We start from the raw sequence: 12086 nt of genomic DNA on the forward strand, positions 1-12086 counted from the left end.
ATAGATAAAATGTATCGGTGCTCGTCGGCCATTGGACATGAACTTTACACAAGAAGTTGGAAATCGCAAATTCAACAATGAGTGGTTTGGAAGGAATCAGTGGCTAACTAACTAAATGATAGGTCTACACACACAAAACACATTGTATACTTTTTTTTTGCAATCACATAATATCTCATAAATACTTTTAATTATTCTTTGTATGATAACTAGTATAAAATATATCGATAATTGTGCACATTTTCCATCATTTTCAGCTTAATCGTTCATTTACAAAGTATATAGGACGGGACTCTTATTCTGAAGGATTCCAAAAATCCGTGACCCGGAAGTACTTAGTTATTCTTGCCTACTTCACAGCGGTAAGTCGTAGGTTGAGAACGAGATGTAAATAAGCGGATCTAACGGTCTAGATAACCGCAGACCTCATTATTTACTAGACAACAACAACATTTAGTCAGAATGGTTTTGTTTACTTGTCTAACGGTGTTTTTGCTGAGCGCGTTGGTCGAGGGAGCAGAGAAGAAAGAGGGAGATGACGAGTGGGTTCATCTGCCTAATAAATGTGAAGGTAGGAAGAACAGGAACGATGCTATTCATTCACCCCCCATTTGGAAACCCAAAATAGAGAGCGCTTGTATTTTATCGTCTAAAACGAGTTGTATTATGTCTGAAATGTAGACATACAAATACCCTGATAGCCTTTCAGTCTTTTCCCGAGAAGAACAGACACAATACTATTCATTCGTTACATTTTTTAAAACTATAAAAAAAAAAAAAAAACTATAAGCTTATTTAATTCATTTTCATTCATTCTATTAGCCAGAACGAGTTGAATTATGTCATTTGTTACCCCTGATAACCGGATAGTAGTAGTCTTTGCCCGTTGTATTGTAGCAGTGTGCGTGCGTGATGCAGAAGTGAAACCATACAGTTTACTACTTCCTCCTTTTAGACACCTGATACTACAGGAAATATAACGATTTATACTTCCTCTCTCTCTCTCAATTCAACTCAAAGGGCTTTATTGGCATGGGAAACATATGTTAACATTGGCAACGCAAGTGAAATAGATCAAACAAAAGTGAAATAAACAATAGAAAATGTACAGTAATCATTACACTCACAAAAGTTCCAAAGGAATAGAGACATTTCAAATATCATATTATGTCTACAGTGAGGGGAAAAAAAGTATTTGATCCCCTGCTGATTTTGTACGTTTGCCCACTGACAAAGACATGATCAGTCTATAATTGTAATGGTAGGTTTATTTGAACAGTGAGAGACAGAATAATAACAAAAAAAACGCATGTCAAAAATGTTATAAATTGATTTGCATTTTAATGAGGGGAAATAAGTATTTGACCCCTCTGCAAAACATGACTTAGTACTTGGTGGCAAAACCCTTGTTGGCAATCACAGACGTTTCTTGTAGTTGGCCACCAGGTTTGCACACATCTCAGGAGGGATTTTGTCCCACTCCTCTTTGCAGATCTTCTCCAAGTCATTAAGGATTCGAGGCTGACGTTTGGCAACTCAAACCTTCAGCTCCCTCCACAGATTTTCTATGGGAATAAGGTCTGGAGACTGGCTAGGCCACTCCAGGACCTTAATGTGCTTCTTCTTGAGCACTCCTTTGTTGCCTTGGCCGTGTGTTTTGGGTCATTGTCATGCTGGAATACCCATCCACGACCCATTTTCAATGCCCTGGCTGAGGGAAGGAGGTTCTCACCCAAGATTTGACGGTACATGGCCCCGTCCATCGTCCCTTTGATGCGGTGAAGTTGTCCTGTCCCCTTAGCAGAAAAACACCTATAATAATAATGTTTCCACCATAATGTTTCCACCTCCATGTTTGACGGTGGGGATGGTATTCTTGGGGTCATAGGCAGCATTCCTCCTCCTCCAAACACGGCGAGTTGAGTTGATGCCAAAGAGCTCCATTTTGGTCTCATCTAACCACAACACTTTCACCCAGTTCTCCTCTGAATCATTCAGATGTTCATTGGCAAACTTCAGACGGCCCTGTATATGTGCTTTCTTGAGCAGGGGGACCTTGCGGGCGCTGCAGGATTTCAGTCCTTCACGGCGTAGTGTGTTACCAATTGTTTTCTTGGTGACTATGGTCCCAGCTGGCTTGAGATCATTGACAAGATCCTCCTGTGTAGTTCTGGGCTGATTCCTCACCATTCTCATGATCATTGCAACTCCACGAGGTGAGATCTTGCATGGAGCCCCAGGCCGAGGGAGATTGACAGTTCTTTTGTGTTTTTCCATTTGCAAATAATCGCACCAACTGTTGTAACCTTCTCACCAAGCTGCTTGGCGATGGTCTTGTAGCCCATTCCAGCCTTGTGTAGGTCTACAATCTTGTCCCTGACATCCTTGGAGAGGTCTTTGGTCTTGGCCATGGTGGAGAGTTTGGAATCTGATTGATTGATTGCTTCTGTGGATAGGTGTCTTTTATACAGGTAACAAGATGAGATTAGGTGCACTCCCTTTAAGAGTGTGCTCCTAATCTCAGCTCGTTACCTGTATAAAAGACACCTGGGAGCCAGAAATCTTTCTGATTGAGAGGGGGTCAGATACTTATTTCCCTCATTAAAATGCAAATCAATTTATAACATTTTTTACATGCGTTTTTCTGGATTTTTTTGTTGTTATTCTGTCTCTCACTGTTCAAATAAACCTACCATTAAAATGATAGACTGATCATTTCTTTGTCAGTGGGCAAACGTACAAAATCAGCAGGGGATCAAATACTTTTTTCCCTCACTGTATATACTGTCTCTCTGTCCATCTCTCTGTCTCTCTCTCTCTCCTCTCAGTGTGTAAGTTCGTCAGTATTGAGATGAAGTCTGCCTTCGAGGAGACGGGCAACACCAAGGAATTGATCAAGAGGAACTACCGTTTCCTTGACGACAACAAGGGAGCTCCGCCAATCAAATATGTCAAGTCGTAAGTGACGTTTATCACACATTTACAGCTTGATGTCATAGAACGTGAAATGACTCTGAATAGATCTTCTCTTGCTGAATGCAGTAGTGTTTTCCCATAGGGCTCCTGTCAAAAGCAGTGCACTGTATTTGGAAATAGGATGCAAATTCATCTTATATAGAATGGAGTTGCCCCTAGACTGATCCTAGATCAGTTTGATGTCTTCCCCACTTAATGATAAAGGTCAGGGACTGGTGAGGTTAAACTGGTCCTAGATCACTTCTGCCTACATCCTATGTTCACTAGCTTTTGAGCCTTTCACTGTAGAAGTACTTGACTTGAGCGAGCGGTATCTATTTCCTCTCTGTGCCGTTTCTGTGGAGATAACAGGGCTGCTATGGTAGCAGGGGACAGGAACTTGGTCTGGGTCCCTTCCTGTGGGAGGCGGCCTAGGCTTTATAAATAGGAAGGTCTGTCATTATGTGACGGGAGGTTGAGTCATGACTTGTGAACACTAGAAGAAAGGCTAAATTACTACATTAAACAGAGGATCTGCTTCGATCTCTCTCCCGTCCTCCATCTGTCAATCATTCTCTGTACCCCCTCCTCTCTTCTCCCTCCCTCCCCTCCCCTCCCTCCCCCTTCTCCCTCCCTCCTCCCTCTCTTTCTCCCTCCCTCTTTTTTTTGGCCTCCTCCTTTCTCTCATTTTATCTCTCTCCCCCCTCCTTCTCTCCCCCGCCTCCTTCTCTCCCCCGCCTCCTTCTCTGCCCCGCCTCCTTCTCTCCCCCCTCCTTCTCTCCCCCCTCCCTCTCTCCCCCCTCCCTCTCTGTCTCTGTCTCTGTCTCTCTCTGTCTCTCTCTCTATAGAGATATCCGTTTCATTGAGGTTGTGGAGAATGTGTGTCAGAGGCTCTCTGGCTACAACCTACACAAGGAGAGGGAGGGCAGCAACCGCTTTGCCAAGGTCAGTACGTGTGTGTGTGTGTGTGTGTGTGTGTGTGTGTGTGTGTGTGTGTGTGTGTGTGTGTGTCAGAGGCTCTCTGAGTAAAGACAAGGACACACACATGTAATAACACACATCAATAGTTGTGTAACTAGACACAGATCATCTTTCCCTCTCTTTCTGCCTCCCTCCTCTCTCCCTCCTCTCCTTCTCTCCCCCCTCTCTCTCTCCACCCTCTCTCTCTCCACCCCTCTCTCCCCCCACCCTCCCTCTCTCCACCCCTCTCTCTTCCCCCTCTTTCTCTCCACCCCCTCTCTATCTACCCTCTCTATCTCCCCCTCCCCCCTCTCTCTCCACCCCTCTCCTCCCTCTCATCTCTCTCCCCAGGGTATGTCAGAGACCTTCTCTACCCTCCATGGTCTGGTCCATAAGGGGGTAAAGGTCGTCATGGATATCCCCTATGAACTTTGGAACGAAACCTCCGCAGAGGTCGCTGACCTCAAGAAACAGGTGAGGATTAATTGACCAATTTTAATTAATCAATTTATTAAAAATGGTATTCCCAAACATATCAACTGTCTTCTGTTTACTTTTCAAATGTTGGTGTGTGTGTGTGTGTGTGTCTCACCCTGTGTGTGTGTGTGTCTCTCTGTCTCAGTGTGATGTGATGGTAGAGAAGTATGAGGAGGTTATTGAGGACTGGTACAAAGGCAGTCAGGAGGAAGACCTCACCACGTACCTCTGTGAGAAACACGTTCTGAAGGGACAGGACACCGGTAATACACACACTCGCAGAGACACATTTAGCACACTTACATAGACACACACACACTAACTTATTTGATGGTTTTGAATGTCTTAGTTATTAGAATGCTGGTTTAATTACTCTTGTTCTCTCCCTCCCACCCTCTTCCTCCTCTCTCCTCCTCTCCCATCACCCTCCTCCTCTTCCTCCTCTCTCCTCCTCTTCCTCCTCTCTCCTCATCTCTTCATTCTCTCTCCTCTCTCCTCCTCTTCCTCCTCTCTCCTCCTCTCCCATCACCCTCCTCCTCTTCCTCCTCTCTCCCCCTCTTCCTCCTCTCTCCTCCTCTTCCTCCTCTCTCCTCATCTCTTCATTCTCTCTCCTCTCTCCTCCTCTTCCTCCTCTCTCCTCCTCTATCCTCCTCTCCCTCTTCCTCCTCCTCTCTCCTCTTCTCTCCTCCTCTCCCTCCTCCTCTCTTTCCTCCTCTCTCTTCCTCTCCTCTCCTCCTCCTCTCTTCCTCTCCTCCTCTCTTTCCTTCTCTCTCCCCCTCCTCTCTCCTCCTCTCCTCCTCTTCCTCCTCTCTCCTCCTCCTCCTCCTCCAGCCTGTCTGAAAGAGGAGTACTCCAAGAAGAAGGGAGACGCGGCAGCCATCGCTGAGGAGAGGAAGAAGACAAAGAAGAAGGGAGGAGGAAAGACGAAGAGCAAAGACCTAGGAGGAGGAGGAGGAGGAGGAGGAGGGAGTGAGGGTGGCAGGCAGGAAGGAGAGAAGACGATGAAGAAGAAGAAGAAAGAGAAGGTGAAGAAGAAGAAGAAGAAGAAGGTGAAGGCTGAGAAGGAGAGAGTGGAGAGGGAGGAGAGGGAGGGGGTCTCATCAGACGAAGACATCCAGAAAAGGGTGGCTCTGCCTGGGAAGAACACAGAGCTGTGAGACCCTGGAGGAATGGAGCCCTGGGGTGAGTCCCAAATGGCACCCTATTCCCTACATAGCGCACTACTTTTGACCAGAGCCCTATTAGTCCTGGTCAAAAGTAGTGCACTACATAGGGAATAGGGTGCCATTTTGGATGCATTCCTAGAACCAGGGGACTGATCGGGAGGTATCTTTCTCTCTTCTCTCTTTTCCTCTCATTTTTTCCATTGATTATGTGATTTGATCCCCCAGAACCCCTTGCTCTTGGTAGTCAGATCTGGATGGTTGTATTGACAATACTACTGAATCTATGGTCTCATATGTGAAGTGTTTGTGTGTGTGCGTGCAGGTTGTGTGTGTGTGTGTGTGTGTGTGTGTGTGTGTGTGTGTGTGTGTGTGTGTGTGTGTGCTGTTCTGACACATTCTTGTTGCTTTTAAATGTATTTTTGCTACGTACTTTGGTTACATGTGTTCAACTGATTTTTGGGGTAGGAATAATAATAATAATATTTAAATAGAAAAGGTATTTTAACGGGGCGGACCATGGCCTCTATCGACAAGCTCTCGACTGAAATAAGGAGTTTTATTTGAATTTTTACAGACAACCGGTCATGAAGTGAAGCAACATATTGGTATCTTTTTGCTTTTCAATATAAATATACTGTATATCAAACAGAATGTATTGTTCAGTGAGACGGTGGGATTATTTTCTATTTTCAATATAGAATAACCCTTATCATTTATAGAATAACCCTTATCATTTATAGAGTAAATCTTATCATTTATTTGAGCCTCATTGTCTTTTTTTTTCTTGTTGTAGTAGACTGCTGTATTTCTGTTTCTGTACTTTTGTTTTGTTTAAGATTGTTGTTGTTCTCGGTCAGTGACTCAGCTGAGAGTATTTATACTGAACAAAAATATAAATGCAACATACAACAATTTAAACGATTTTTACTGAGTTACAGTTCATATAAGGAAATCAGTCAATTGAAATAAAGTCATTAGGCCCTATTAATCTATGGATTTCACATGACTGGGAAGGGGCGGGGCCAATGGGTGGGCCTGGGAGGGCATAGACCCACCCACCGGGGAGCCAGGCCCAGCCAATCAGAATGAATTTTTCCCCACAAAAGGGGCTTTATTACGGACAGAAACACTCCTCAGTTTCATCAGCTGTCCGGGTGGCTGGTCTCAGACGATCCCGCAGGTGAAGAAGCCGGATGTGGAGGTCCTGGGCTGGCGTGGTTACACGTGGTCTGCGGTTGTACATACTGCCAAATTCTCTAAAACGACGTTGGAGGCGGCTTATGGTAGAGAAATGAACATTCAATTCTCTGGCAACAGCTCTGGTGGACATTCCTGCAGTCAGCATGCCAATTGCACGCTCCCTCAAAACATGAGACATCTGTGGCATTGTGTTGTGTGACAAAACTCTGCACATTTTAGAGTGGCCTTTTATTGTCTCCAGCACAAGGTGCACCTGTGTAATGATCATGCTGTTTAATCAGCTTCTTGATATGCCACACCTGTCAGGTGGATGGATTATCTTGGCAAAGGAAAAATGCTCACTAACAGGGATGTAAACAAATTTGTGCACAAAATTTGATAGATATAAGCTTTTTGTGCATTTGGACAATTTCTGGGATCTTTTATTTCAGCACATGAAACATGGGACCAACACTTTACGTGTTGCCTTTATAGTTTTGTTCAGTATATATACTGCTTACTGTAGGTGTTAGTTAAATTGAGGTGTGCGAGAGAGAGTGCCTGTATGTGTATGTTTTTAAGACCAAATGTTACCAGGATTGTTGACTGAGGGAAAGATGCTGGCTGTGGGTGAATCCCCAGAAACAACAAGGTGGGTCAATAAAATCACTGCTGTTGAAATCCTGTCTTTGAGCTGTGAGTTTATCTCCCGTCAGCTGATTTCAAAGAAGAAAAAAAAAGAAAAATGTAAGCACTCACTAACTGTAAGTCGTTCTGGATAAGATGACTAAAATGTAAATATGTAAATGGGTGACATCTTTCTGTTGTTGACTCCATGTGTTTTATAACCATTTAATGAGATTGATTGATTGATTGATTGATTTGGTAATTGATGGTTTTTCTTTTGAATCATCTGACCTGATGGGGGGTTCAAATATGGGACTGCCTCCGACTGTTGTCAACAGAGACATTTGCCATAACTGCAGGCAACAGAGATATGGCATGTCTCGGCCTAACCCTTACCCATGCCACAGTAATAATAACCATATCGCCTGTATTTACCCCCCCCGCTAATTAGCTGCTAATATGACTATCATAAAGAACTACAAATGCCATGATGATCTGGACGAGACTTTGGGAAGAAATAACACCATTCTCCAAACACTGTAATTTACAAATTGATATGAGCTAGGTAAAAATGGGTAATCCGTTTGGATAAAGGGAATTGTAAATATAAATGACAATAGTTTTAGATCTATTTGACCTTATTATCGCTGGAGACAAATGTGAAACCAGTCATGTGGCAGCAAACTGAAACATATCAACATATCACTTTTTTCCCCACAGTAGAGTTTATGACATGCTGTGCCATTATGCAGAATTTAAAATTGTACAGACTTTTAAACTTGCAGGGATGGGTACTCTCGAATGGCTTAATTATAGGCTACCCCGACTTCCTCTGTTTCCTCTTTCTGTCATGTTTAAATATTAGCCACTGTCTGTATGGACCGTCAGTAGGCCTAATAACCACACATATTCAACTGCCAATTTACTGATAGTTCCCTTCAGTTGGATGTTTTTTTGAATGAATCAAACCACCGTTTTCTTTCTTCTGTGTCCAAAGCGGTTTTTTATTGATTCATAAATACTTTCCTAAACCTAAATAATCTACATGATCAGAGTATTTTTTTTAATCTATCAATTGGTGTTGAAACTGAGATAAATATGCGTATACAGTTGAAGTCGTTAGTTTACATAAACTCGTTTTTCAACCACTCCACAAATTTCTTGTTAACAAAATATAGTTTTGGCAAGTCGGTTAGGACATCTACTTTGTGATTGACACAAGTAATTTTTCCAACAATTGTTTACAGACAGATTATTCACTTAAAATTCACTGTATCACAATTCCAGTGGGTCAGAAGTTTACATACACTAAGTTGACTGTGCCTTTAAACAGCTTGGAAAATTCCAGAAAATGATGTCATGGCTTTAGAAGCTTCTGATAGGCTAATTGACATAATTTGAGTCAATTGGAGGTGTACCTGTGGATGTATTTCAAGGCCTTCCTTCAAACTCAGTGCCTCTATGCTTGACATCAGGGGAAATCAAAAGAAATCAGCCAAGACCTCAGAAAAAAAATTGTAGACCTGCACAAGTCTGGTTCATCCTTGGGAGCAATTTCCAAACGCCTGAAGGTACCATGTTCATCTGTACAAACAATAGTACGCAAGTATAAACACCATGGGACCACGCAGCCGTCATACCGCTCAGGAAGGAGACACGTTCTGTCTCCTAGAGATGAACGTACTTTGGTGCGAAAAAGTGCAAAACAATCCCAGAACAACAGCAAAGGACTTTGTGAAGATGCTGGAGGAAACAGGTACAAAAGTACCTATATCCACAGTAAAACAAGTCCTATATCGACATAACCTGAAAGGCCACTCAGCAAGGAAGAAGCCACTGCTCCAAAACCGCCATAAAAAAGCCAGACTACGGTTTGCAACTGCAAATGGGGACAAAGATCGTACTTTTTGGAGAAATGTCCTCTGGTCTGATGAAACAAAAATAGAACTGTTTGGCCATAATGACCATCGTTATGTTTGGAGGAAAAAGGGGCAGGCTTGCAAGCCGAAGAATACCATCTCAACCGTGAAGCATGGGGGTCGCAGCATCATGCTGTGGGGGTGCTTTGCTGCAGGAGGGACTGGTGCACTTCACAAAATAGATGGCATCATGAGGAAGGAAAATTATGTGGATATATTGAAGCAACATCTCAAGACATCAGTCAGGAAGTTAAAGCTTGGTCGCAAATGGGTCTTCCAAATGAACAATGACCCCAAGCATACTTCCAAAGTTGTGGCAAAATGGCTTAAGGACAACAAAGTCAAGGTATTGGAGTGGCCATCACAAAGCCCTGACCTCAATCCTATAGAACATTTGTGGGCAGAACAAAAAAAGCGTGTGCGAGCAAGGAGGCCTACAAACCTGACTCAGTTACACCAGCTCTGTCAGGAGGAATGGGCCAAAATTCACCCAACTTATTGTGGGAAGCTTGTGGAAGGATACCCAAAACGTTTGACCCAAGTTAAACAATTTAAAGGCAATGCTACCAAATACTAATTGAGTGTATGTAAAGTTCTGACGCACTGGGAATGTGATGAAAGAAATAAAAGCTGAAATAAATCATTCTCTCTACTATTATTCTGACATTTCACATTCTTAAAATAAAGTGGTGATCCCAACTGACCTAAGACAGGGAATTTTTACTATGATTAAATGTCAGGAATTGTGAAAAACTGAGTTTAAATGTATTTAGCTAAGGTGTATGTAAACTTCCGACTTCAACTGTATTTACATGGCTTTCTTTCATTGATCCCTAATATTCTGAACCCGTTCTCTCAATGTATTACGAATCTGTCGACAAAATTGGAACTAAAAAGGTACACCGTATTTAAAGCGGATGGCTGAAGATAAATGTACTGAAAACCCTATTGAATGAAAACTCCACGAGAAAATCTGTTGGCCAGCAAGTGGGAGGGTTTTCGGCGGTTGAATTAAATGTATTCAGCCGTCGCAAGGGAACCACGCCTACAAAAGCCCCTTGCTCACCTGCGTAAGGTAAGTCTGAATACCAGCTACTGAGAAGTGCGTAGGAAAGGCGTAATGTCCAACACCCTCATTGGGGACCATCAGATGTTTCAAATTTTTGTTATAGCCTTAAAAACTGGCACACCTGATTTAAATTAGTCTACTAATCATCAACCACTTGACTTATTGAATCGGGTGTGCCAATTTAGGGCTAAAACAAAAAGGTGAAACTTCTGGTGGTTCCCGGGGAGAGGGTTGGGAAGTACTGACATAGAGGATACCTCTGATCTATATGAAAACCAGCAGTGAACAGTGAAGTAATTGTGGTTCAACTGTAGAATTGTGTGCAACAATAGCTCTGTTTAGCTCGTAAGGGGAAGTGAGATTGTGGGGGGCCCTGGAAACTGTCTTGAGCGGGAGCGAGGATATGACAATGGCGAACTTCAGAGGGGTACACACGACGACTACAGTACTATAACTTCAAACCAAAGTGCATTTGACTGAAACATTGTTTTGGAGTCATCTAAATCCATAAGGTTTCAAAACCATCCAGTCAATCGTTTTGTAAAACCAACAACTGAATGTGACTTCCTCATCTTGTCTCAGTTCCTTCATCCAATCTGATCTCAAAATACTACACAGGTGAAAACAAAATGGTGGCTGCCTCATGGACAGGAAGAGGAAACCACTTTAGACTATTAAGAAAACAAAATGGTGGCTGCCTCATGGACAGGAAGAGGAAGCCACTTCAGACAATTAAGATGTACCCTCTGTCTCGTCCGCCATTCAGGTCAATCAACCAATCTGGTGCCACTTACCATTGTGGCAGATGTCTCGAAGGTGTGTACCTGTGCTGTTCTTTGGCCACGTTCCAGGACGACTACATTACAGAAGCCTGCCAGATCTCAAAACACCTAGACCCAGACAGGTGTTTAATAACGCATCAGAAAATCGGATGCTCTACTGCGCAGTCGATGACGTGGCGCGTAACCATTGGTCGACGCAGTGGAACGTCTGCAATGTAGTCAGCCTGGAACATGATACTTGCAATGACATCATAATAACTCATAAAAATATATTAGTCATGATATGAACACGCTGATGAGGAAAACAAAAGACTCGTACATTCACAGGTTTATAAATGTACGGTTTATTAATATACACATTCTCTATCATCGTAATATGCAACCACAGGACAGGACAGGTAAAACATTATTTTGTGTTGTGTAATCCCTCAGTTTGCTCCCGTGGGTTGCAGTTTGTGTGACCTCCGTTGGTAAGTAGCTAATGGTCACTATCAAAAGACATTGGATCTCCATCATGCTACATCACCCTTCACCCACAAAATGAATGTTCTGCTAAACAGGTATAAGTGCTGTGTAGATTAATAACTGCCCAGTGAAGGTGCTGTGTACATTAATAACTGCCCAGTGAAGGTGCTGTGTACATTAATAACTGCCCTATGAAGACGCTGTGTACATTAATAACTGCCCAGTGAAGTTGCTGTGTACATTAATAACTGCCCTGTGAAGTTGCTGTGTACATTAATAACTGCCTAGTGAAGGTGCTGTGTACATTAATAACTGCCCAGTGAAGTTGCTGTGTACATTAATAACTGCCCTGTGAAGTTGCTGTGTACATTAATAACTGCCCTGTGAAGTTGCTGTGTACATTAATAACTGCCTAGTGAAGGTGCTGTGTACATTAATAACTGCCCAGTGAAGGTGCTGTGTACATTAATAACTGCCCTGTGAAGCG

General features: G+C 43.0%; 1 protein-coding gene across 1 annotated transcript; it reads left to right on the forward strand.

Moving 5' to 3' along the window:
- Positions 1–334: 334 nt before the first annotated feature.
- On the forward strand, positions 335–5414 carry LOC121558821 (protein canopy homolog 3; the record flags this gene model as incomplete). The annotated part of the gene is made up of 6 exons (XM_041872181.2): positions 335–571; positions 2829–2958; positions 3804–3900; positions 4267–4389; positions 4538–4655; positions 5224–5414. Coding segments are annotated over exons 1-6 (768 nt in total), but the record flags the coding sequence as incomplete, so codon positions are not given.
- Positions 5415–12086: the final 6672 nt, after the last annotated feature.

Source organism: Coregonus clupeaformis, chromosome 39 (genome assembly GCF_020615455.1).
Source record: "Coregonus clupeaformis isolate EN_2021a chromosome 39, ASM2061545v1, whole genome shotgun sequence".
NCBI classification, from domain to species: domain Eukaryota; kingdom Metazoa; phylum Chordata; class Actinopteri; order Salmoniformes; family Salmonidae; genus Coregonus; species Coregonus clupeaformis.